General features: G+C 38.3%; 1 protein-coding gene across 2 annotated transcripts in view; it reads left to right on the top strand.

The window, feature by feature from the left end:
* Positions 1 to 2,064: 2,064 nt before the first annotated feature.
* Positions 2,065 to 12,193, top strand: part of tnfrsf19 (tumor necrosis factor receptor superfamily, member 19) — a 17,756-nt gene continuing 7,627 nt past the window's right edge. The window contains exons 1-5 of one of the 2 annotated variants that reach the window (XM_017490494.3): positions 2,065 to 2,596; positions 3,279 to 3,366; positions 3,694 to 3,804; positions 9,021 to 9,199; positions 10,011 to 10,096. In XM_017490494.3, the coding sequence (XP_017345983.1) occupies positions 3,301 to 3,366; positions 3,694 to 3,804; positions 9,021 to 9,199; positions 10,011 to 10,096 (442 nt within the window). In that variant the 5' untranslated portion in view covers positions 2,065 to 2,596; positions 3,279 to 3,300. The remainder of the gene's footprint in view (positions 2,597 to 3,278; positions 3,367 to 3,693; positions 3,805 to 9,020; positions 9,200 to 10,010; positions 10,097 to 12,193) is intronic. The other variant, XM_017490493.3, reaches the window with a different exon arrangement.

The following is a 12,193-nucleotide window of genomic DNA, read 5'->3' as shown; positions in this document are numbered from 1 at the left end:
ATGTCTTTAAAACACATTAAAAATACAGACTTCTGAATATATCCCTCTTTTTTATTAATAATTATATCTTACATCACATTAGGAATTGATTGTGTGTGTGTGTGTGTGTGTGTGTGTGTGTGTGTGTGTGTGTGTCTGGAGAGTGAGAAAGAGAAAACATACATTTATTTATTTTTCACACCAAATTTTTGAGGCCCCCCGGGCGCCCCCTGGCGGCCCCCACTTTGAAAACCACTGTTCTATACCACTTATCCTACAGGGTCGCAGGGAACCTGGAGCCTGTCCCAGGGAGCATTGGGCACAAGGTGGGGTACACCATGGACAGGGTGCCAGTGCATCGCAGGGCACAATCACATACACATTCACACACCCATTCACACACTACGGACACTTTGGACATACCAATCAGCCTACCATTCATGTCTTTGGACTGGAGGAGGAAACTGGAGTACCCGGAGGAAACCCCCGCAGCAAGGGGAGAACATGCAAACACCACACACACAGAGCAGCAGCAGGAATTGAACCACCAACCCTGGAGGTGTGAGGTGAACGTGCTAACCACTAAGCTTGATCAATCAATCAATGAATCAAGCTATGAATCAAGCAACCAATCAAGCAATCTCAGGTCCGTCTCTGCCCTGTGCGCGCGGAGCTTGCATGTTCTTCTGGGTTTCCTCCGGGTACTCCAGTTTCCTCCCACAGTCCAAAGACATGAGGTTCATGATATTCAGTGCATGATCACAAGGTGTTAAAGGAGTCAAGGGGAAACAAATATTTGAGAAACCCAGATTTAGAGAACTCAAGCATGCTTCTATCCGTTAATTAATTAATTAATTAATTAATTAATTAATTAATTAATTAAACAATGAAACAATTAAACAATTAAATAATTAATAAATAATAATAATAATAATAATTATTATTATTATTATTATTATTATTATTATAAACAATAATAACAACAACAATGTATCATTTAGAAAAGAAAAGAATGCTGAATATTTGAACATGTTTTGCAGTGATTTCATGTAAATTCATATAAATTATAGCAGGATATACAACAATGTGATGATGTAAGTGATATTTATATAGTGATAGTTAATAGTATAGTGATCTAACAGAACCTAGCTGACAGACCCAGGCTTTGAAGGCCAAGCTTGAAATGCATCATGTCTTCATGTTTCATAGTAAACACAATCCTACCATTTTATGGGAACATACCGTCAGGTGACCACTAGAGGGCACTGTACTCCTTCACATCACTATAATGAAACTGGGCATTAGAATGGATTTGAGATGTAATTAAGTGGTAGATATTTGCGGTGGAATTTTTAGATAATGAGCCATGCAGAGGATTGCAAAGGATCAGTCACTCTGTACTTGAATTATTATTATTATTATTATTATTATTATTATTATTATTATTAGTAGTAGTAGTAGTAGTAGTAGTAGTAGTAGTAGAAGTATTTAATTAAAAGTTAACTGATTAATTTTTCCATTTTACAAAACTGTAAGGATTGTATCTTCCTCTGCAATTTGTACAGCTGGCTTACACCGTGGAGCATAATGTATAAATAAGCTAAACATGATTATTATAAAGTGATTTTATTTAGATTGAATGTTCTATTGTTAAACTAGCCCTATTAGTATAAAATGTTTGAATTTTACTTTGCAGACTGCTGTTCAGATTTCTTGATTTGGGTTTAGTTTTTACTGAATTTATTAACGTGAAGGAAAATCTCGTCTCCCCAAATTCCACCCTTCTATACTTTCATATCACACTTAGACTGCTATTTCTGCACACTTACTCAATCATATTTATTTCATATTGCCATTTTAGTGTTGTCATTTTCTTTGTATATTAGGAACGGTATAAGAGCCATTAATCCAGTACAAGAGTAGGCTAGTGTGCCTAGTACAGTTATGGATATTGGTTGTTCAACGAAGTTTTTCTGTGAAACAAAAGTTTCTGCCTCGCTTGCACGCGGCCGGTGTGGTCAGCCAATCGCAGCGAACGATCTGACGTCACGCCGCCTGTAGAGCGCGCCGATGAGCGAGGATTTCAGAGCCGCATCATCATACAGCCAACCGAGCAAACACCACACAGTCTCTCTCTCTCACACACACACACACACAGACGTACACACACACACACACACGTCACACGAACACAGGGACGAACTAGGATCTTACACGAATCGCACGTATGTAATGGTGTGCTCGCGAGCTCCATCTTTTCAGGATGAAAACTTGGGAAAAGGTGCATCACTGAGATCAGTGGGAATAAAGCGCTTTTTGTCCGAGACCTGGTTAAAGCTTTGATGCACGCGCTGATCGCAGATCAGATTACAAGGGTCTGTCTGATCGCAGGCACGCTGTCTTTGATCTGAACACGGAGCTCGTGTTGGATCCGGCACGGTGCTCTCTCTCTCTCTCTCTCTCTCTCTCTCTCTCTCTCACACACACACACACACACACACACACTCTGCGGAGGAAGAAACAAGCCGCTGTGAAATGAGCGAGTGAAGATACTGAAGATCCTCCTGGACTACACTACTGATAATAAGACCCGGACTCAGGGACACTATCACTTGTGGTAAGACAGCAAATAACTTGGAAAGTCAGCAGAACACTAGCACTGTTTTAACTGTGTTTCTGTTGAGCCTTTATAATTGAAACGGTAAAGTGAACATTTTGGATCTGTTTTTTTTTATATGCGACTTTAAATATATATGACGTCACAAGTAGCCTATAATGGTCAACGTGTGTTTGCTTAATATTTTGGTTCTCAAAAAAATGAGAGCATCTTACTATCATCTTATAGTTTGGTTGGGGTCTTGAGCAAGACCGTAAACCCTGTGTTTCTTGTGGATTTTGATTAAAAATAAATAAATAAATAAATAAATAAATAAATAAAAATCAGCCCCATAGCTATATGAAAATGTAAATAATTACAAATCATGTAGACATTTTATTACAGTATGCGTTTCATGATTTCAGTGCTTTCTCAGAAAACCTCTGGTGTGAAATGTGAAATGATATATACCATCATGTATTTTTCAAAGTATGTTTTTGTAATTTGAAATATCAATATTAAAATGAGCATTACTATACATGTTGACACAGCGTATATTTTGTGTCGGATATGTAAATATAGCCTATATATTTAGGCCACATATGTTTTTCTTGTGTTGTGACTTACATACATTTAGATCGTACTGGACGTTAACATACTGGAGTTGTGCTCATGTCTGAGTCTAATTACTTGAACTTCACAGTGTACGTGAGGAGAACTTCAGCATGACTCTGGCATCAGGACTCAGCTGCTTTCCTCTTCTGAAGACACTGTTCCTGCACTTATTACTAGTAGGTTTCACACACAGCTTAGACACTCGGATTTACATTAGAGCTAGCCAGTAAAAGAAAACCTTTAACATGTATTTGAAGTCAATAAAAATAGATTTTTTAAAAAATGTTGAGGGGTTGGAGATTTGTATTAAATATGGATTCAGTTTTTGGTACCTGTTAACGGAAAGTATTTGATCCCTACTCAGGGTGAAGGAGTTGGTGTCATGACAGTATTCTTCTAGGATTTTGCACAGCATGGAAATGATCCATATAATGACTTTGATATGCTGTGTTGAAGTGTTGGAATTCTTAACCATGGGAGATCGTGTTTGATTTCCATCTCAGGTTGCCATAATGGCAGAGGAAAGAAGAGCATGCAGGGAGCAGGAATACAAGGATCAGTTTGGGAACTGCATTGCCTGCAGGCAGTGTGATGCCGGCCAAGAACTATCAAAGGTTTGGCATGTTTTGCTCTGGTTTTTGTCCTGTCCATTTCATGAAGATAACAGTGTTATTTGTCAAAATTATTTATTTGCTTATTGGAGGGGTTTCAAATTATATTTGGATTAGACCGTCATAGACTATTGACTTAGACTTGAGTATTTTGTATGTTAAAAAACAACAACATCAAAATGGACCCAACTGTAGTGCACAATGAGATCTAACAGATAATTTGCTCCAGGCCAATGTCAAATCACATTGTACTTCTTGTGAATATTTTTTTTTGGGGGGGGGGTGGACGGGGGTAGTGTAGGAGGAGATATTATTCTTCAACAAGATTGGGAAAAGGTTTAAAATAAGTGTAAACATGTGTGGTCCTAGACCTTGGAGCCACTGAGGGAAAGTGGTCATAAAAGAGAAGAATTCACCAAATTAATGTCTTGAGGTTTATGAAGATTTAGAAACTTTGTGACTGAGTCCCCTGCTAAATAGGTCTATAGAAAAATACAGCTTTAGAGAGGGGATGTCAGTGCTTTGAATAGTATGTCCTACTCAATTATTTACTGCTTCCTCCTTGAAGAGAGAGAAGATAAAACATTGTTGTCCTTTGTAGAGTGTTTGCCACGCTTTAAACAGTTACACCCATACGCCTGGGTCTCATCTGTTTCTGTTGTTTTTGGCAGTTTTTTTTATCTTTTGTAAAGAGAAACTGCTGGTTTTTTATGTGTTAAATCATAAGCTTGTGTATTATAAACTAAAATAAGGGACATGAGATTGACATAATTAAAATATATTGATACATCTCTGTACTCACAAACGTGCACATTATACTGTGGTCAGCTTGTAGCTGTAAATAAGCATCTTAATATAAAGAAAAAAATTATTCTTGTTATGCAGCCCAAAGTTTGCTGCAAATCGGCTTTGCCACTTTGTTTAGTTTGTGACAAAACAGGGTAATTCATGTTGCTTTAAAAAAACAAACAAAAAACCAAAAGGAAACCATATATGAGCACAAGTTATAGTCTTTGTGGAGTTTCTGTGCATGGTCACCCTGTGTCCATGTGGGGTTCCTCTGGGTTCGCCAGTTTCCTCCCACATCTAAAAAGCATGCCAGTAGGTGGATTGTCTATGCTAAGTTGCCTCTAGATGTGAATGAGTGTGTGCATGGTGCCCTGTGATTGGCTTGTGTCCCATTCTGGGTGTGTCCCCACTTCTTCACTGCTGTTCCTGGGATAGGCTCTGGATCCACCATGACCTTGATCAAAGCTTAAAGTGGTTATTGAAGATGAAAGAATGAATTACTTTTTTCCCCTTAATGTTATGACTGTTAAAATGTTTTATACCAAAGTGCTGATGGATTTTGTAATCTGAAGGTGTTCATTTTCTATAACAGAGGCTCTGACAGTAGTTCCAGCTGCTAGACGAATCACAAGCTCCTACTGATGTGCTAATTCTAATATGTTATTGTTTCTAGAGTAAAAATGTACACTAGGACTTATATGGCAGACTTTCCATTGTGGTATTGGACAGAGTGTTTTGTAGCAGTCAGAGGTAAAGCTCTGCCTTTCCGTGAATAACAGAATGCCCATTTGTTGTTTTTTTTTATCAGTATTACTTATAAGATAATAATTTAAATAATATGCTAAGATTATATGTGATTTATAAGATTATAAGCCTTTAGGATTATTCATTTTACCCCCTGGGGGAACACATAAATGTCCTATGTAGAACCCTACAATAGTGTGTGTTTCTAATCCTTAATTATACAAAGGACCTTTTTTTCTAAATGGAATAAACTTCGGAAGAACTCACATTCCACCTGTGTTTCATCAAAGTCCTGCAGATGTTCTGATTAGAACTGTTACATCATAACATCTTTCATAAACATATTTCATTCCTGCATCTGTTTCAAGCCCTCTTGAACCACTGTAATCATAAATCTCTTTAAATAAGATTCACTACTGAGGATAGTTTAAAAACACAGCTCTACTTTAATTCATACGTCATTGTCTCATTATGTCAGATTAAGATCAAAATTAAAGCAATAAAAAAAAAGCTTTGCAACTTGATCAAAGCTCACCCTCAAGCTCTTTGAGAAGGTGTGTAAATTGACAGGTTTTTCAGTAATTGAGGGAGTTGGAGAATTCTCCAGGGCCTGAATAAAAGCCCTTTAAACACCAGTGTGTCTGAACATGCTCGTGCTTCACCCAGTTTTCTCTTCAATTGCCCTACTTCCCTGTTTTTCGCTTGACATCTTTACTAAAATCAGATTTCGAGATAGGAGGAGAATGGTATCTTGTGGGTGCTGATTTAGTGAGTGCTAAGATTGTTCTGAGCTGCTAGGTGGTGTTGTATGTGAAACAGGCTTGTAGCTGGAAGAATTTTGTCGTATCTTGACATTGAGCAGGTTTTATATAAAATATGATTTTTTTTAGCTATCTGCTCAAATGTTCTATGCTTGACAGTTTGAATTAGATGATATTTGTTTTCGGGGCATTCCTCTATTATATACAGCTCCACCACAACCAAAAAGTTTCACATCTAAATTCCTATATGTAACTTTTGATTTGGAGGCCAATAAACTGTCCAAACCCCTTCTCAATGCTGCATGTAGGCTCTAAAAAGAAAGTGGTTCCAGAATTGCTGCTGGTTATCTCCCCAACGATGGCACGGTGCCCACAAGCAGTGCTGGGCTATGCTTGTTTTCTTTCCTCTCTCTTTGTTGTCCAGCCCCCCTCCTTGTTCCACAGTTAGCTGTAATACCCCATTGAAGAGAAGAGCCTTATATGGGACAGACAGGCAGCAACAGCTACCATTGTGCTCTAACACCTCCGACTGTGTGTTTTGTTGGGCCGGTCCATGCCAAGAAGGCCAAATTGGGCTTCTTGGCTGCAGAGGCTGAAAAATGTCTAATTCCTGGTGTTCTGGCGTGGCTTCAGGGCAAAACTCCCATCGTTTACTCTATCTGACAGGCCAGGAATCTGTGCCCACATTCAGAGCCCTGTGTGTGTCCAGGATGGGAAACAGTATCTGGGTGGAGAGAGAAGGCCACAGTTTGACACTGACCTTCAAGTTAATGATATATGATCCTGTGTGTGTAATGTAGCTCTGTGTGGTGGTGAGGCTGAAAATGTACTCTCACTGGAGAAAGGGCAGCTGGATGAGACAACGCTACTGACTGATGTCATGCCACAGAGGTCCTTTTCATTTTTTTTCTCAGTTATTCACATCCAATGGAACGTGGTAACCGCTGCCGTTTTTAGTAATATGATTTCAATTGACTGTACAGTTTACTTTGAAGGTATGAAAAACATTTTCAATTTGGGGTCACAAACCAACAGATAGCATTTAATAGCAATACTCACGCCATATATCTCTTTATCAGCAATTATCCCATAGGCATGAGATGATGATTCAAATGAATACAGGCTTCACAATATGTCGCACTTCTGATGCAACTATACTCTTAGCAAAGTAAACAACTACACTAGAAGAAGAGGAGATAAAATAAACACTTGCTTTTTTTTGGGTAACATTAACAGCCACATTTCTATTGTCCTCACATTGCAGTCACTCAAATGCTCCATTCTGTAGGTTTCAATACAGAAATATGTGAAAGCATAGATCACTCATGAATATGGAACATGATTAATGGTGAAATGTGCAGATCAAGTCCTACACCAATTCTGGTCAGCTAGCTTTTGGAATAAGCCTGTGTTTTTTGATGTCGTGGACAAGATACAAACTGTTTGGATGGACCATGATTACAAGACACTTAAGATGTCATGACATGATCCATTTGCACAAATTATTGTTCCATTGTCCTAAAACATAAACTATCAAGGAATATGGCACAATTTATATGGAATGGAGGAAATGTCCTGCTCATTCAGTGTTATTGGTTTGCCCACATAAGTTTTACAACCAAATAAATGCTGGTTGTTTTGTATAAGCCATAAACATCCTTTTAACAGTTCTAAATGGATAATTTCAGATTTATGCCACTGTGGTGTCAAGTTGTTGTTTTTGTAAACATCTTCATAAAACAGTTTCACCATATTATCCCAAATGACACTGAATGAGATCCCTAATGATATGGAACATGGTTAATGGTGAAATATGCAGACCGAGTCCGACACCAAATCTGGTCAGTTAGCTTTTGGAAGTTATGTTTTTCGTGAAGTGGACAAGATACAAACTGTTTGGATTAACCATGATTACAAGATGCTTAAGACAGCTGTTAAATTTTGTTGTCTCATCACAAAAAGTCAAGTACAAATTGGAGAAACATCAGAGTCAAAGAAATCAAAATCAGGCTGGAAAAGTTAAAAGGATTTCATCGTTGTTGAGCCAAAATGATGACAAGATTGTTGTTGACTGTTTCAATGTTTTACTTTTGCTTGCTGTGGCATTTTGTTTTTCAGCACTTTTTATTCAAATGGACAAGAATATGTGTATGAGGCCAAGTAATTTTTTAAAGCAGCTTATTTTACCCAATTTGTGTTGCTTTTCCAAGCTAAAGCATGGAGTAAATTTCCTCAAATGGGAAATGGGAAAGGGATTAATCTGTCTTGAAAACTGCTTCTCCAGATAACATGCTTTAAAACAACATTTCCTATGCTTCAGACATAGGAAACATGTTTATCTATAACTATGATTCTGTGGAGAGACTATGATAACCCTAGAACTGAAATCTTACTCTGTGACTCTTGATGAATATGGATCTTATATCCATAAACACATCTATGGGATTCTTTAGCTGTAGGCTATCTGCCATTAAAAGTAAATCATCAGACATGCTAATGACACCTCTGATCACTAAACAACCCTTCCCTTTCTCTTCAGTGTCTAAATCCTCGCTCTCAAAGAGACTTTGCTTTAGATGAAGGGAGGTCACACAGAAAAAAAAACCCTTACACAATAACCCTGCAATAAACCAACAATAGGCATCCCCATTGGCCCTTCTCATTATAATGCTTCGTCTTTCACTGGCCCCAGAGCAGAAGGCTGCACATGGATCCTGAGAGAGTCAGGGAGATTATTGCCAGTGTACGATGGAGTATGAAAAGAAGGACAGCTTTTGTTCTCTTGGAGATCTCACACACACCGGGATCATTATTTCATTGCCGACTCTTGTTAGTCCACATTGACGCTTTTTTGTAGTCTCTAACCCCCCACCTCCCTCCCCTGGCCTCTCTCACCGGTGGGATATCTTCTGTTAATCCCTGCAGGAATGTGGCTTCGGCTATGGAGAGGATGCCTATTGTGTGCCCTGCAAGGCTAGCCGCTTCAAAGAGGACCAAAGTTCGCAGAAGTGTAAACCATGCCTTGACTGTGCCGACCTCAACCGCTTCCAGAAAGCCAACTGCTCCAGCACCAGAAACGCTGTGTGCGGTGAATGCCTGCCTGGGTGAGTCTAAATGAATTGGTAGTCTGCCCTGATTTTTTTTTATACATTAGGTTTAAAATCAAGAGCAGTCGTCTTTTTTATGTCTTCATAAAGACATATTAAAAACTTTCAATCCAGATCTAGACGTTCCATTAACCCATAGGCAGAGATGTCTTTCTCACGTCTTTGTGCTCACTAGGAATTCCCCCCGCCCCATATAGTAAAGTGTAGGAATTATGTAAATGTACTGTTCCCTACAAAATAACTGTTCTACAATGCTCTGTGAGGTGGTATGAGTGATCGAGCCTCTTTGAAAATTCTTCTAAGAAGCACTTTAAGGTCAAAAACTCACCTTCTAGCTTTAGTAAAGCACATAAAACCTTCTGAGGTTAAAGTTAAGGTCAGACATGAGATACAAGAGTACAGGAAAAGCCTAGACATGCAGCCAATGCTAAAACATGTTAGGCTTTTTACAAAGTAGTTCATAATAGTGCAAATATTTCTTGCCCCCCTAGAATGCCATTTCACCCTTGAACTTAGTAACATTATTACTTTTGATTACCCCTAATTAAGTCTTTTTCATATTCAGTTAGTCAAAAGAGGAGCTGTTCAGAACTTGTTTTTTTTAATAATGCAAAATGTCTGTACACACACACACACACACACACACACACATATATATATATATATATATATATATATATATATATATATATATATATATATATATATATATATATATATATATTACATTACATGTATAGTATAAGAGAGAGAGAGAGCCATGCTTATTTGAGTTCTTCACTCCTGTTCATGTCACTATGCATTGCAGATTTTACAGGAAAACAAAGCTAAGTGGATTTCAAGACATGGAGTGTATCCCATGTGGAGATCCACCACCGCCTTATGAGCCGCACTGTAAGTACTCTCATAGAACTTGATTTATAAATCTCTCAGTTGATCTCCAAGGATGATATTTTTATAATATGACCCATCTGCACAAATTATTGCTCCATTGTCCCAAAACATAAATTATCAAGGAATATGGCACATTTTATTTGTTCTGCTCAGTCTTATTGGTTTGCCCAGAAAAGTTTTACAACCAAAGAAATGCCAAAAAAAAAAAAAAATCCTTGTATTGAGTTTCTGAATTTTCACATTTATAAACTGATTATTTCAGTTTTATATCACTGTGCTGCTGAATTCTTGAAATCTGATTTTACAACAGCATCACAGTGACCTTATTTGCTATATAATCTGCTCCTTTTAGCCATCACTGAGTACAATGTGTGATTTATATACATTTTGTGAATGTATGTGTTAACTAGGTTATTAGTCAGTCAGCCACACATTTTAAGAGGAAACCAATCAATCAGTCATATAAAAACAAAATATACAATTAAACATTAACAGTATTTACTTGTTTTTAGGGTATCATGCGGCAGCACTAATGAGTCTCATTGTACCCATAACTGAGTAACAATGTGGAGTGATGTGTCTTTTGTTGCTAGGCATACAGTAGTTTTGTGCTATGTTAAACTCCTCATAATCGAGTGTGACTTCCTGAAGGCTCCGGACTGAGCAGCTGTTCCTTGTGAAAATGTTGGCAGTGTGTAAGAGAGAGAATTTGAGCCAGGTTTAGCAGGCCTTTGTTAGATGCATAGGCAAAACCGCAGCGCTCTTGGTTATGAACTTTATGTAAGCTGTCTCTTACAGCACCTTATAACTCCATGTTGTGTTGATATAGGTTGATAGAAAAATGTAGTCAAGGAACCAGATTCACATTTGTGAGAGTTTGTCTTCACACATGCATGATTCCAGAGACTCACAATTTTATCTCTGGGGTTGAACAGCCCATCCTCTTTACTCTTCAGCCCTGCTATCTGACGCAGAGTGATGAAAACCTAAAGGCCAGATTACTTTAATCACAGCATGCAGGCCTGGGGCTAGCACACAGCTGTGCACATAGGCCTGTTTTCTGAGAAGACCATAAATCTGAACCCACTCTGGTCTCTTCGTCTCAGGCACGGGGGAGGAAAACAGAGAGGCATTTTATGGATTCTTTTGACTGCTTTAATGTATTGCATCTGCTGTTGTCTCTGCTTGTCATGAGAGAACTCTAAATATTTGGCAAGGCTCCTCTCCAGCTGTCCTGTCTAGCCATATGAACCAATATTAAGCCAGTTGAAGTAGTCACATGAGATCTACGGTTAAATTGATAAAAAGGTAACACTAATGAAAATAGGCTTTTAATGTGCTGGAGATTATTGCGTTTGAAAGATTTTTTAAAGACATGATTTAATGAGATTGGAATAATGTTTCGAGGAGTGATTTTTGTTTAGTTTTATTTTTCATGCTTGAACTCACCTTATTTAGTCCACAAAGGCCTTGATCTGGGAACATGGAAACCATTACAGTGTACGGCTGAGATGTTCTTTTGGACTGGAAAACATTATGTTTCTTGTTTTTGTTGCTGTTGTTGTTTAAATACTCTGTTCTTGGTGCATTTAAACTGTCTCCAGAAGAGACCTTCATGCCCCTTCATGGAAGTTCTCATCCAATGAATATCTGATAAGTAACACTAAAATCTGTAACCTCAATACACAGTATAGAATACTCACAGGTATAGATGTATAAAAAACGTGAGATAAAATATTGCATATTTGACCAGTAAAGGACTAGAGACTGGTTTGCCTCTTAGACACTCTTAGGCTGGAGTGTCATAGTCGTCCTCTATTGCCGGGCCTGCATGTGTCCATGTTGTCAACCTCAAGTGCATGTGTATGAGTTTGGCATTCTCCAAAATCAACAACCGCGGCGGACATATCAAAAGGAGTAGTCTATTGGCATTGAAGCCAACTGATAAGATCAGCAGGTGAGATCTCTTCAATGGGCCAGCCTTTGTCTGTTTGCTGCAGCTGTGTAGGAGCTGATAACGCTGGGAGAGGTTTGGTTTTGGATAGAGAGAGAGAGAAAGAGAGAGCGAGAGAGAGCGAGAGAGAGACAAAGAGAGAC

Source organism: Ictalurus punctatus, chromosome 17 (genome assembly GCF_001660625.3).
Source record: "Ictalurus punctatus breed USDA103 chromosome 17, Coco_2.0, whole genome shotgun sequence".
NCBI classification, from domain to species: Eukaryota; Metazoa; Chordata; class Actinopteri; order Siluriformes; family Ictaluridae; genus Ictalurus; species Ictalurus punctatus.
Note: the sequence above shows the minus strand (reverse complement) of the source record. Positions and strands in the feature narration are given on the sequence as shown.